The sequence below is a fragment of the Megalobrama amblycephala genome, linkage group LG1, assembly GCF_018812025.1.
Source record: "Megalobrama amblycephala isolate DHTTF-2021 linkage group LG1, ASM1881202v1, whole genome shotgun sequence".
NCBI classification, from domain to species: Eukaryota; Metazoa; Chordata; class Actinopteri; order Cypriniformes; family Xenocyprididae; genus Megalobrama; species Megalobrama amblycephala.
This window is the reverse complement of record NC_063044.1, coordinates 27,884,330-27,899,713: the sequence shown is the minus strand read 5'-3', so window position 1 is coordinate 27,899,713 and position 15,384 is coordinate 27,884,330. Positions and strand designations below refer to the sequence as shown.

Sequence of the window (15,384 nt, the reverse complement as noted above, 5' to 3'; positions counted from 1 at the left end):
TTCTTTGCCATTATAATTGAACACTGGGTGTATTACAACTTAAGAACTATATTCGTATACATAAGGTAAGGTATAGCTAAGAGTGGTCCAGACCAACCTTACGGAGAATGACTTCGAATAACTAGGAATGTTTCGGGAAACACGTATTAACGTTAAAGTATAATTTAAGAATGACATAGAGTTAAGAAGTTTTCAGGAAATCAGGCCCAGAACATCATCGGCATATAATGCTACATGAAATAGGAAATAGGTTTTATCTGAGTGGATAGTTCAATGGAGAAAACATTTCTCCATTGAAGACGTTCAATGGAGAAAACAAAAACCTGAGACAAATGTTCATACCAGGTGAAGACAGGCCCTTTACACAGAGTCATGGTGCTGTTCCAGCTCCGTATGATTCTTCATTTTCTCTTTTTCTCTCACACATACTGTCATCAAACTGGCACTACAGGCTTGTCTCTGTTCTGTGTGAGGGAACACAGGACTCTGTTGTGCTCTGCTTTGTTTGGGCTGGTTTTTTGCTGTTGTACTAGAAGTTGTGGGTGTTTTCAAGAATTTAAACAATCTTTCCTGTTAATTATGTATTCAATTATTTACATAAATGCCCCTTTAAGCAGATTATGCCAAAGAGTACATTTGGACTTATAGTCGAGAATAGTCGAATCTGACATGATTTATAGAATTTCCAGAATTTCCCAGTTGTTGTTTTTTTCCCCTTCAGGTTCGTTTTTCACTTCTGCCCTTTTGTACTTCCCATAATGCAAGAGGCTATTACTATAGTTCCTCTTCTCTATTTGAGAATGACACACATGATGACAGCATCTGAAATCACATACTTCCCTACTATATACTTGGCGATAAACAATGTGAAATTAGTAGTCTGAACAGAAGACTAAGTCAAATGAACACTTTACTATCCCATGAGGACAAGGGAGAGGATTTGTGAATGACAGTGCAACTGCCACCATAAGTCACATGACAGTGACAAAAAGGTGAATGTAGTACAAACCCGATTCCAAAAAAGTTGGGACACTGTACAAATTGTGAATAAAAACAGAATGCAATGATGTGGAAGTTTCACATTTCAATATTTTATTCAGAATACAACATAGATGACATATCAAATGTTTAAACTGAGAAAATGTATCATTTTAAGGGAAAAATGAGTTGATTTTAAATTTCATGGCATCAACACATCTCAAAAAAGTTGGGACAAGGCCATGTTTACCACTGTGTGGCATCCCCTCTTCTTTTTATAACAGTCTGCAAACGTCTGGGGACTGAGGAGACAAGTTGCTCAAGTTTAGGAATAGGAATGTTGTCCCATTCTTGTCTTAATACAGGCTTCTAGTTACTCAACTGTCTTAGGTCTTTTTTGTCTCATCTTCCTCTTTATGATGCGCCAAATGTTTTCTATGGGTGAAAGATCTGGACTGCAGGCTGGCCATTTCAGTACCCGGATCCTCCTTCTACGCAGCCATGATGTTGTAGTTGATGCAGTATGTGGTCTGGCATTGTCATGTTGGAAAATGCAAGGTCTTTCCTGAAAGAGACGACATCTGGATGGGAGCATATGTTGTTCTAGAACTTGGATATACCTTTCAGCATTGATGGTGCCTTTCCAGATGTGTAAGCTGCCCATGCCACACGCACTCATGCAACCCCATACCATCAGAGATTCAGGCTTCTGAACTGAGCGCTGATAACAACTTGGGTTGTCCTTGTCCTCTTTAGTCCGGATGACAAGCGTCCCAGTTTTACAAAAAGAACTTCAAATTTTGATTCATCTGACCACAGAACAGTTTTCCACTTTGCCACAGTCCATTTTAAATGAGCCTTGACCCAGAGAAAACGCCTGTGCTTCTGGATCATGTTTAGATATGGCTTCTTTTTTGATCTATAGAGTTTTAGCCGGCAACGGCGAATGGCACGGTGGATTGTGTTCACCGACAATGTTTTCTGGAAGTATTCCTGAGCCCATGTTGTGATTTCCATTACAGTAGCATTCCTGTATGTGATGCAGTGCCGTCTAAGGGCCCGGAGATCACGGTCATCCAGTATGGTTTTCCGGCCTTGACCCTTACGCACATAGATTGTTCAAGACTCTCTGAATCTTTGGATGATATTATGTAGATGATAATAACTTCAAACTCTTTGCAATTTTTCTCTGAGAAACTCCTTTCTGATATTGCTCCACTATTTTTCACCACAGCATTGGGGGAATTGATGATCCTTTGCCCATCTTGACTTCTGAGAGACACTGCCACTCTGAGAGGCTCTTTTTATACCCAATCATGTTGCCAGTTGACCTAATAAGTTGCAAATTGGTCCTCCAGTTGTTCCTTATATGTACATTTAACTTTTCTGGCCTCTTATTGCCAACTTTTTTGGAATGTGTAGCTCTCATAAAATCCAAAATGAGCCAATATTTGGCATGACATTTCAAAATGTCTCACTTTCAACATTTGATATGTTATCTATATTCTATTGTGAATAAAATATACGTTTATGAGATTTGTAAATTATTGCATTCCTTTTTTATTCAAAATTTGTACAGTGTCCAAACTTTTTTGAATCAGGTTTGTACATCCAGATTACTTTATATTAAGCACATTCATATATGTTCATATCATAGTAATTACTTATTCAAAAGAAGAGGTAATGTGTTTTTGGATGGAGCTAATATTGCTTTTCTCCATTTCTCCAGTTTGAAGTTTGAGTCTGAGCAAAGTTTGTCCGTAAGGCAAGTCAGTTGGCGGCCATGTTGGTAACACCCTGTTACAAAAATATTGATTAAAAATAATGACTAATGATTAAAAATATGAATGAATAATGATTAAAAATAATTTCTCGCATTCATTTGTACAAACGTTAAAATGTCTCTACAATGAGTTCAACTTTTAGTAGCTGTCGTTGTTCTTGCTTATAAAAAGCTCCTTAGATCTGACTGGGAAGACACAAGAGCTTTGATCACACCACAGGAAAAACAAACCCAATTGCTGCTTCTTATGTAAGCTTGGAGATGATGAACTTCCTGGCCCTGAATTACACTGTGTTTGTAAGAGGGCTTTCAGTACTGGCGCTCTGGTGGTGTCTAGTCAGATTGAGTCTTTTAATTCCTATCCTGAGCTCACAGACTGCTCTGCAAAATTGTATGCTTTAAAATAGTTAGTTGCGGTCCTGGGTAATTATAGTCGATCTAATCATGCTGAAATAAACAACACAGATGCAAAAAGTCTATGACGCAAAACATCAGTTCTATAGCTACTGTTAGGGGTTTGTTCATATCCCTAACCCTAAATGTGAGCAATGCCACTAATGAATGGTTATTTTGTGATATAATGTAGGTATAAATAAACAGCTTCTTCAGTAGAATATACTCATATCAGTAGCCCTTTAAAGGGATAGCTCACCCAAAAATGAAAATTATCCCATGATTTACTCGCTGTCAAGCCAACCTTGGTGTTTGTGACTATCTTCGTTCTGGCGAACACAATCGGAGTTATATTAAAAATATATCCTGGCTCTTCCAAGCCCAAAAAAGTGCATTCATTCATCAAAAAAAAGTAATCCACACGGCTCCAGGGGGTTAATAAAGGCCTTTTGAAGCGATGAGTTTTTGTAAGAAAAAACCATATTCAAAACTTTATAAACTATAATAACTGGCTTCCAGCAACGGCCGTATGCGAGTCGAGTTCCGGCAGAAGAGTGACCTCTGAGCCGATGTTTGACCGCCTCTCGCGGTTCAAATAAGTAGGGCTGGCAACAACTCAAGCTCCTCTTCTCTTATATCGAAATCCTCCAACAATTCTCTTTAAAAATTCTAATTTTAGACTTCTAATTTATGACCGGTGTTTTGTTTTTCTCTATCCTCTGCGCTTCTTTGTTCGTCAGTACGTCTTGCGTCGGATCAGAGCGGTCACTCTTCCACCAAAACTAGAATTGCGTACAGCCATTGCCGGAAGCTGGCTATTATAGTTTATAAAGTTAAATATAATTTATATTATTCTTACAAAAACCCATTGCTTTACTTCAGAAGGCTTTATTAACCCCCTGGAGCCATATGGATTACTTTTATGATGGATGACTGCGCTTTTTTGGGCTTCAAAATCTTGAGCCCCATTTACTACCATTATAAAGCTTGGAAGAGCCAGAATATATTTGTGTTTGAAAGAGGATAGTCATATACACCTAGGATGGCTTGAGGGTGAGTAAATCATTGGGATGATTTTCATTTTTGGGTGAACTATCCAATTGGGTAATAACTATAAACATAAAGTTTTAAAAAAATGTTTATGCTCTAACTCCAAAGGTGCAGTCACATTTACTGTTGTTCGACAAATTTTTACATGCAAAATCTAGTCATTTCAATTCAAGTCCATGTGATTGTGAATTTTGCTTGAGGACGAAAGATATCTCTTCGCAACAAGTTCAGGTTGGTCACACAGATTCGCTGCATTGAAAGCTGCTTCTTTGTGTGAGCTGTGCTTCATATATCACTACACTATTGACAACAGACAATGGATGTTTCTTTCTCATGACATTTCGCCAAAATTTCGCTAATGTAATCGCACCATAAGAGAATATTGGAGCTCACACCACAATTATAAGCAGTTTCTCAGAGGATTTATTTTTCAACCGATGAACGCCATTGAAAGGCAGTCAAATCCTTCGTTCTTCAAAGTTTGCACTGCAATTGTGGCAGAACATAACTGAAGTGTGCGCCTAGAATCCATTGGTGTGGATGGTTATATAGGTATCATTTATAGTTGGTGAGAATGAGCTTTCGTCTAGTCGTTTACACTGTTTGCCCCCACAGGCCCAAAGATGCTATGCGTGCGCTGAAAAAGAGACTCAACGGCAACAAGAACTTCCGTGAAGTGATGCTGGCTCTAACTGTGAGTTCCCTCACTTTCACATAAAGCAGATCTGTTTTTTTAGTCTGATGCTCTGCATGTTTAATAGTTAATGGCGGCTGAGTACTTTGTAAATTTCTCCTTCAGGCCTGCCAGAGGCTATTTTGACATTTAAATAATGTGTTTTGTGGCTATTTGGATGCAGTTTGCTAGCTGGAAGTGCTGTTTTATGCTGTCATCTGCAAGCTTTGGCTTGTCTAAATGATTGATAATCTCAGTTTCTTACGTACTTGTCTTTTCTAGGTGCTGGAGACTTGCGTGAAAAACTGTGGCCACCGTTTTCACGTCCACATTGCCAACAGAGACTTCATCGAAGGTGTCATGGTGAAGATCATCACTCCGAAGACCAACCCTCCTGCTATAGTGCAGGACAAAGTGCTGTCACTTATTCAGGTGAATTGAGTGAGGAAAATGGCTCAATATTCCCCCGAGCTCTTCCTTTGTTTTAGCAATAATCGCCTTTAGAAACCACCATTGATGACCATTGCTACATTCAGAATGGATGTGCAGTAGAGCTAGAGGACTGTCTCTTTATTGGGGCTGGAAACTAGGTCTGCTGGACCTGGTCTACGAGGCAGCTTCCAATTGCATTAATTCTAGTTGACTGGAAGCCATTGCAGAATCAGATTGACTCAGTTTAAGGTAGATACAGGACAGTTTCCAGAATTGTATCTACAGTACTTTTGCATCCTCCCAAATCCAATGGTCACATTTTTTTTTCAGCCTGTAAAATTTCCCACCATTAGACAACAAGCATATCCCTAACCATCCAGAGAATCTATTCTTCCAAATTTGGCAATTATAGCCATTTTCTAAGTGGTTTTCAACCAGGGTGCCGGAGCCCAATAGCAATGGGGCCTTAAGATGACTTAAAGGGATAGTTCACCCAAAAATGAAAATTTTGTCATCATTTACTCACACTCATGTTGTTCCAAACCTGTATAAATTTCTTTATTGAAATATCTTCTTTTGCGTTCTTTGTTTCTTTTGTGAACACAGAAGAAGACATTTTGAAGAATGTTTGTAACCAAGCAGATCTCGCCCCCCATTGACTACCATAGTTAGAAAAAATACTATGGAAGTCAATGGGTGCCATCAACTGTCAACCGTTTTAATGTGATGCATATTTGTCAATCATACAGTACATAAATGTAATAGGTAAGAATTCTGGAATTAAACAAAATCATGGCATAGTTCATTATTAAATATTTGCATTTATTTTATTTAAATGATCAAATTTTCAGAATGTTAAAAATGATGAACAAATGGCTGCTGTAGAACAAGCAACATTCAATTAGTAAAAATATATGAGATTGAAAGAAATTGGATTTATTGATAAATATATAAACCTAGTTATTGTGTATTTAATATAATATAGTATCTCTTTCAGCTCTCATATAACCCCCTGTACATTAACCAATCATCTCTCTGTCTTTGTGTTCAACCCCAGGCCTGGGCAGATGCGTTCAGGAGTAGCCCAGACCTCACTGGAGTCGTGCACATTTACGAGGAGCTGAAGAGGAAAGGAATTGAGTTTCCCATGGCAGACCTGGATGCCTTGTCACCCATCCATACACCACAGCGAGTGAGAAAAATGCACCACACTCACGGCTCTTGCATATCTGTTTTCATTCATTTCGCTTCATCTCCTCTTGCGTGTCATTTTAGGGAGTTCCTGAGGTGGATCCAGGCATTCACAAGTACAAAGCACCCACGCAGCCCAAGACAGCATCTCAGGCGATCCCTAAACCTGCAGCTGCTGCGACACCCGACGTAAACCCCACCCAGATTCCAGCTGTATCAGGCCCGATCACAGCAAACCCAGAGCAGGTCACACTCACCTTAGAATAGACTGCTATATGCTACATTCAATGCTTAGCTGAAATGTGGTGAACGGAGGCTCTGTTCCAGACCTAGTGAGCTGTCTTACTGCTAAGAAGAGATTTTAGTGAAAAGTGCTATAGAAATAAACTTAATCTTAAACAGTTTCCTGTCTACACTACCATTCAAAAGTGTGGGGTTTTTTTCCTAAAAGAAAATAGATGTTTTTTAGAGTATTACCACTATATTTTTCTATTCATATCTATAGTTAATTTGGAAGTGTTTTGTTTGTGCGCACAGATTGCAAGACTGAGAAGTGAGCTGGACATTGTGCGTGGGAATATTAAAGTGATGTCAGAGATGCTGACCGAGATGGTGCCGGGCCAAGAAGACGCCTCTGATCTCGAACTACTCCAGGTTTGCGAGTTTTCCCACTAGGCTCACTCCTTTACAGGGTGTTTTTACCAGAGCTCTGAACTGGTTCAAGGAATGAAAACAAACACAGAAACAAGCAAAAATTAAAAGAGCAGTTATCATCCAATTTAATTTGACATTTATTCATGTAATTTCTAAAACAAGGCACAAAAAAGTTACGCACACGGAACATTAACAAGAGGGCCTTTGTCAACTGTCCAAAATAAAACAGATCAATGTTTTTTTCTTTATAGGCTGTTTATGCTTCGTAATCAATGAAAGTAATTCTGTTGTAGTTTTACAATGTTATGCATTAAATGTTAAAGCTTAATTATCATATATTATGCCGTTTTTTGAGTGAAATTTGTAGTATAGCCCAAATTAAAATGAAAAGTTATTAACTATGTTAGGGCTGTCACTAACCATTATTTTGGCAATCGGGTAATCTGTCAATTATGTTAATGATTAATCGAGTAATTGGATAATTTTTTTTGGTAATAAAAATAGAACTAAACAAAGAGCTATGCCTTTAAAATACATATATAATAACAATGAGGCAATAATATTTGGTTCAAATAAAGTATCAAAAGCAAGTAATCATATGGTTTTAAAGAACAACACTGTTAAAATACATAATATAAATCTTATGTACATTATGTATTATAACAAATCCCTGCAGAGGGCGCCAACAGCCATTGTTTCATGATCTACACTATATTGTCAGAAGTATTGGGACGCCCCTCCAAATCATTGAATTCAGGTGTTCCAATCACTTCCATGGCCACAGGTGTATAAAATCAAGCACTAGGCACGAAGACTGCTTCTACAAACATTTGTGAAAGAATGGGTCGCTCTCAGGAGCTCAGTGAATTCAAGCGTGGTACCGTGATAGGTTTCCACCTGTGCAATAAGTCCATTCATGAAATTTCCTCACTACTAAATATACCACGGTCAACTGTTAGTGGTATCATAACAAAGTGGAAGCAATTGGGAACAACAGCAACTCAGCCACGAAGTGGTAGGCCACGTAAAATCACAGAACTGGTTCAACGCATGCTGAGCAGCTTGATCCAAGCCTTACATCACCAAGTGCAATGCAAAGCGTCGGATGCAGTGGTGTAAAGCACGCCACCACTGGACTCTAGAGCAGTGGAGACGTGTTCTCTGGAGTGACGAATCACGCTTCTCTGTCTGGCAATCCGATGGACGAGTCTGGGTTTGGCGGTTGCCAGGAGAACGGTACTTGCCTGACTGCATTGTGTCAAGTGTAAAGTTTGGTGGAGGGGGGGATTATGGTGTGGGGTTGTTTTTCAGAGGTTGGGCTTGAACCCTTAGTTCCAGTGAAAGGAACTCTTAATGCTTCAGCATACCAAGACATTTTGGACAATTTCATGCTCCCAACTTTGTGGGAACAGTTTGGTGATGGTTTGGTGATGGCTCCTTCCTGTTCCAACATGACTGCGCACCAGTGCACAAAGCAAGGTCCATAAAGACATGGATGAGTGAGTTTGGTGTGGAGGAGCTTGACTGGCCTGCACAGAGTCCTGACCTCAACCCGACAGAACACATTTGGGATGAATTAGAGCGGAGACTGTGAGCCAGGCCTTCTCACCAACATCAGAGCCTGACCTCACAAATGTGCTTCTAGAAGAATGGTCAAAAATTCCCATAAACACACTCCTAAACCTTGTGGAAAGCCTTCCCAGAACAGTTGAAGCTGTAGTAGCTGCAAAGGGTGGGCCAACTCCATATTAAACCCTACGGATTAAGAATGGGATGTCATTAAAGTTCATGTGCATGTAAAGGCAGTATAGGCAATATAGTGTATATGGCCTTGTTTCTTCAGATCAACACAAGCAACGATTTTTAGGGAAATAATTCATCTCCGTGAGTTCATATAATGCAATTGAATGGGTGCCGCTTGAATGGGTGCACACCAATCGTTTGGCTTCAGAAGACATTGATTCATCCACTTTGGTCGTTTGGATTACAATTACGATTACTGTGTAGCAGAACTATTTTAACTATAAACCAACTCTCCTTGGAATGTTCACAAGTTCGTAAGCGTATTGTGAAGTTTGCGCAAGAAGTAACACAGAAGCACAGAGCATTGCCACTTCTCACGTGTCACAATGTCTCGCTCATGACAGCAGACCGGAACGGTTTGGTTTAGTTCCAAGTTAAAAATATTAGTATTTTTCTTACACACACCTATCATTTGGCTTTAGAAGACAGTGATTCATCCACTGGGGTCGTATGGATTACCGTCATGATCGTAGCGATGTGGTTTTTCAAGCGTCAACCAAGCAGCACCCCTTCACTTGCATTATATGGACTCATATAGAGGATTATTTCCCTAAAAATCTTCCTTCAGATAAACACAAGCAAAGAAAGTCATATACATCTTGGACAGCATGAGGGTGAGCAAATGATGAGAGAATTTTCATTTTTGGGTGAATGATCCCTTTACTACTTACTCATGAATCTACATGTCACCACAAGAGGGTGTAACAGCACAATATTTTAAAACTGAGATTCACCTCATCTAGCCTATTGCATGTCTATGAATTTGTGCTTTATATGTTTATATACTATGTATTTGTTTTAGTCCTTTCTGTCTAGATTAATGTTCCATAATGCATTTCATGTAAGAATAAGAGCAAAGCTGAAGAGTGTCATGTGTCTCAGGAGCTGAACAGGACGTGTCGAGCCATGCAGCACAGGATAGTGGAGCTCATCTCTCGTGTGTCTAACGAAGAGGTCACCGAAGAGCTGCTACACGCCAACGATGATTTAAACAACATCTTCCTGCGCTACGAGAGGTGAGCAGAGGTGTCCGTCGCAAAAAGTTTCCCTCATCAGCCTTAATCTGACAGCTCTCAGAGGAACCTCTTTACATCTTGAGGCTGACACGCAACTCCGGCTTGCCTTTGATTTCACTTCCTTTGCTTTAGAGCAGAGCACACAGGGTCTGAAAACACATTAACATTTCTTTCATCTTGATCTTGACGAGTGTTTTTGATATTTCACCAGTGCTCTGTGTTCTAACAGGTACGAGAGATACAGGGTAGGCAGAGCAGCACAAAACAATGGGGTGAGTTTGACACTGCAGTACTGCTTTCTTAACACAAACTATCAGCATAAAAAAGTTAGTCTTTTATTTGTTTTTCATTGTTGAATATTGTTTCTTGTAGGGTACATATGTGCCTTGTGATAATATTTGTCTGTTAAGTGCCTGCTCATGTTTTTGTTTTTGTTTTTTTTGTTATTTAATTGTTTGCATGATGCTTAGCTGAGAGAGGCAAGTATGATGCATCTATGTCATGTAGAAAGTGTCCTGCATCACATTTGAACTCTAGACCCTAGAAATTAAAATATTATTCCCCGTTGTCTTCCTTTTCCTATATATTACACACACATTATAGGCCTTAATTCTGTAGAAATGTCAGCTTTTCCATAAAAAAAGATCTCAAACTTTAATTAGTAAATATTTAATTTATTTTCATTTTTTAGACATGAATTCTTTTAACATTATTATTGTTGTGTTATTATTAATATTACTATTATTACTTAGTATTAAATATTAATTAAGTAAATAATACATAATATTATATATGTTTTGATTATAATTTTAAAAAGCATGTATTCTTTAATTATATACATATATATGTACATTATATTTATTTTTATTTAATTTGTTTTATATTATATTTATTATATATGTAAGTATAATAATGTACCTTAAGCACATACATATATATATATATATATATATATATATATATATATATATATATATATATATATATATATATATATATAAAATGTAACTTATTATTTAATTATGTGTAATGTTCTCATAATAATCTTTTATACCAACTATTTAAATATATATTACTCTAAATTACTTGAACATAATGCAGTGTCCTTGAAAAAAATTGTTTACATGAAAATGCATTGGTATTTAGAAACTATTGAATTGCTTTTTAATTTGCTTTTTTTTTTTCTTTTAAAAATTGAGCCGAATTTAATTATCATTATGATGAGAATTCATTTATTATGCCAGCATATCCACCTTTTACAATGAGATGACATTATTCTACTCACCCTTCAATCATCGGACATTAACAGGACATTTAAAAGTGTAAAGACATTAACAAATTACTACAGCAGACCGTGAATAACCCCGAATCATTTACGCAGCAATATTATTAACGTGTTACATATCACTGTAGTAATATATGTCTTTATTATGTAAAATTCCATGCCTTAATCAAAAATGTCATCATAACTGCAACATTGAGTGATTGATATTTTAAAGTTCCATCATTTTGACAGACAATAAATATTGTACTTGCCTGCTTTAGAAAGTAAACACTGCTAATAGGGATTAGAAGTGACAATTACATTTTAAAGAATCCATGCCAGAATCCAAACCTGGAAAGAGACATGAGGATTCGGGGAGAAAAATGTCACGTTAAAATACCAGGCATTACGTTATTCTCTTGAAGTCTGAAAATAGAATATGAAAGAAATTTCACAGCTTATTCAGTCAAACTGATGGTCTTCCTTGTTAACTTAGAAAAGTAAGTGTATGTGTGTTGTGAATGCACAGGTCCTGAATGCGGCTTCAGAGGAGGATAATCTAATAGATCTGGGTCCTGGTTCTCCAGCAGTGGTCAGTCCTCGGGTTAGCGCTACACCCACTCATACACCCACATCCACCCTGCAGCCTCCTGCTCCTGCTGCTGCTGCTGCTGCCGCCGCTGCTGTGGCAAACACAGCCTCCCTCTCCACACAGCTGGCAGGACTTGGTAAGCACATCTTAATTAGGATGACAATTTCAGACTGGAGTACAAATTGATTTTTTATATTGATAAAAGTATGGTAGCACTTTATTTTATAGTGCTGTTCCACATGTACATACTATGCACTTACCATAGTAATTACAATAACTAGGTAATGACAACCCATCAACTCAACAACTCATGAACCTACCTCTAAACCTAACCTTAACCCATGTAGTTAGCTTTTATTAGCAGTACTTTCTTAGTTAAGTACACTGTAAGTGCTAGGGCTGGGACAATACATTAATTCTAAAATAGTGATGCAATGATTCTGGATTGATCCTGATATTTTCTCTCTCAAATCGATTCTGAGCTTAGTTTTAACAGCAGATGGCGCTCTTGGCTAGTTTTTAACCACACACTCAAATGCTCATGAAGATAAGTGCTGGAGAGCGCTTGTGCGTTCGGCTGAGTCATGGTTAAATACACTTTCACCTTGGCTTTTATGACGTGAGATTAATGTAAACAGCCCACTGCAAAAACCCTTGTAATTCACTTTAACCTTTTCGAACTTTATGAATGATTATTTTAGGTTTAAGTTGTGTATGTAAAGGAACTGGAAGCAAGCAGAGTAGCATTACATGTGTTTCTAAAGCATAAAGTGGCATCTGCTGTTTAAAACTAAGATCAGAATTGATTCGAGAGAGATTCACGATACATTGGGAAAATATCAGAATCGTTCCAGATTAATTGTATTGTGAATCGATAATTGATGTATTGTCCCAGCCCTAGTAACCACATGTAAGTGCACATACTGTAAAATGAAGTGCAACAAAAAATATTTATCATGTTTTTTTGTTGTTGTTGTATGGTTAAAGATTACTTTTATTCCTCTATACAACTTAAAGTTGACTTTAAGATGATTTACTCCCGGTAGATGTGGGCGCAGACAGCGTCAGCGGCACTCTCAGCTCTCTGACCGCTCACAACCCTCAGGATGACTTTGACATGTTCGCCCACACCAGGTCCAGCTCTCTGGCTGACCAGCGCAAAAAGTGAGTGTCCACTTCCTCACTGCTATGGCTATAGACTTTCCACCCCAGAATTTTGTGTTTGAACTTCCTTTTTTGTGTAAGCTCTGTATATTTCTATGGCATCGCTGTCGAAGAGTGATTAGCTGGTGAAGTGGATTTACTTACTGTATAGTTAGTAAAAGTTATCATGAACATTGTAATGTTTGAAGCGGATGTCATAAATGTCAGTAGACAGGGAAGATTTAAAAATGAGCAGTTCATTCATAAATCTGTAAGATCTTACCTTCATGCTGTGGAATTACAAACCGGTAAACAGAACACAACGAGCACAGTACTGAAGAGGTGCGGGGCTGCATTAAAATCTGTTTTCTTTGCTTATTTTCCAGTGTTAAATACGAGGAACCTCAGGCTCTGGTTGGTCTAGCTTCTGCTTTAGACATCAGACAGCAAAATGCCACCGGGGTGAGTTTCCTACAGCATGTTGTCTTTCTTTACTTTCATGATGAAGGGTTTGTGTGGTGCTAATGGCTGATGAGTTCCTCTGATCACTCAATTCCTACTTGTTATTACTTTTAGTGTGCTGTAGACCTCACTGTTTCTCAGAAGATGGGGCATTGCACTGTCTTGAATGGCAAATAGAGTGGTGCACGGATGACATATTTTTTGTAGGCCAACCCATTTGTTAGCATCACAGCTCAACAAAAACCCAATAGGATTTTTCCATTAGCTTTTGGTTTATTGCAGAAAATAAGCTCTGTGACCAATAAATATTCGTATAATTCTAACACCTTTTTTGTTCGTCATGATAATCTTCACAAATTAAAGGTGCCCTAGATTCAAAAATTGAATTTACCTCGGCATAGTTGAATAACAAGAGTTCAGTACATGGAAATGACATACAGTGAGTCTCAAACTCCATTGTTTCCTCCTTCTTATATAAATCTCATTTGTTTAAAAGAACAGGTGAATCTCAACATAACACCGACTGTTACGTAACAGTCAGGGTGTACGCCCCCAATATTTGCATATGCCAGCCCATGTTCAAGGCATTAGACAAGGGCAGAACGTCTGGATGTGCACAGCTGAATAAACAGACTAAGTAAGCAAGCAAGGACAATAGTGAAAAATGGCAGATGGAGCAATAATAACTGATGTGATCCATGATATCATGATATTTTTAGTGATATTTGTAAATTGTCTTTCTAAATGTTTCGTTAGCATGTTGCTAATGTACTGTTAAATGTGGTTAAAGTTACCATCGTTTCTTACTGTATTCACGGAGACAAGAGTCGTCGCTATTTTCATTTTTAAACACTTGCAGTCTGTATAATTCATAAACACAACTTCATTCTTTATAAATCTCTCCAACAGTGTGTAATGTTAGCTTTAGCCACGGAGCACTATCAAACTCATTCAGAATCAAATGTAAATATCCAAATAAACACTGTACTTACGCGATTAGACATGCTGCATGACGAACACTTTGTAAAGATCCATTTTGAGGGTTATATTAGCTGTTTGAACTTTTTTTTATGTTGTTTAAGGCAAGCGCGAGCTCTTGGGGCATGGAGCACGAGATTTAAAGGGCCACACCCTGAATCGGCTCATTTCTAATTATGCCCCAAAATAGGCAGTTAAAAAAATGAATTAAAAAAAAATCTATGGGGTATTTTGAGCTGAAACTTCACAGACACATTCAGGGGACACCTTAGACTTATACTACATCTTTTAAAAAGACATTCTACGGCACCTTTAATATAACTTTTTTATGAGTTTTAAAGCGTAAATGCAATGCAAGCATGCTAAACTTAGGCTATAAACAAACTACACTATGGTTGCGTGACTTCAACATCACCATCACTAATCTTCCCTGAAAATCAGAGTTAGGATAGTTTGCAAGAGCGCGATATTGAACACAATGAGGCAGTGAAAGCGGACTAGTGAGTAGATGAGTTTATCTGTTCGGCTGATGATGTTTAATGTCAACCTCTGTAGTCCCATTTAGCCACTTTAGCAACCGCCTTTTTTAAGCTTTAAAAAAATCACAAAAGGCTATTACTGATGTATTTTATGTCATAAAATAAAACTTGAAAATATCTTCAGCTTGTGTTTCCCACAGAGCTTATTTCAGGCATTTCACCAAAAAACCCATTGACTTCAGGACGCTAGAACCGGAAGTGCTAAAATGCGAACTTGTTTCTGGGTTTTGACCTACAAAAATATGGCATCCCTGCAGCACTATATTTAACACATTTATAGTCCTCTACCTTTGCATGTCATTCATACTCACTTTTGGCATAAAAATGCTCCTGTTCTTTCTGACTCATATTGGCACTATGAGGTCTCCATATCAAAACACAAAATTACACATTCACAATTAGTCTTCAACATGCCACAGCTTGTTAATGCCCA

General features: G+C 38.0%; 1 protein-coding gene across 3 annotated transcripts in view; it reads left to right on the top strand.

The window, feature by feature from the left end:
• The window catches only part of LOC125266486 (TOM1-like protein 2), a 51,991-nt gene that overhangs the window by 25,926 nt on the left and 10,681 nt on the right, over positions 1 to 15,384 (top strand). For all 3 annotated transcript variants that reach the window (XM_048187202.1, XM_048187212.1, XM_048187221.1), the window contains exons 3-12: positions 4,820 to 4,898; positions 5,160 to 5,309; positions 6,367 to 6,501; positions 6,585 to 6,746; positions 7,038 to 7,154; positions 9,840 to 9,973; positions 10,203 to 10,245; positions 11,767 to 11,965; positions 12,876 to 12,993; positions 13,359 to 13,434. In XM_048187202.1, the coding sequence (XP_048043159.1) occupies positions 4,820 to 4,898; positions 5,160 to 5,309; positions 6,367 to 6,501; positions 6,585 to 6,746; positions 7,038 to 7,154; positions 9,840 to 9,973; positions 10,203 to 10,245; positions 11,767 to 11,965; positions 12,876 to 12,993; positions 13,359 to 13,434 (1,213 nt within the window). The remainder of the gene's footprint in view (positions 1 to 4,819; positions 4,899 to 5,159; positions 5,310 to 6,366; positions 6,502 to 6,584; positions 6,747 to 7,037; positions 7,155 to 9,839; positions 9,974 to 10,202; positions 10,246 to 11,766; positions 11,966 to 12,875; positions 12,994 to 13,358; positions 13,435 to 15,384) is intronic.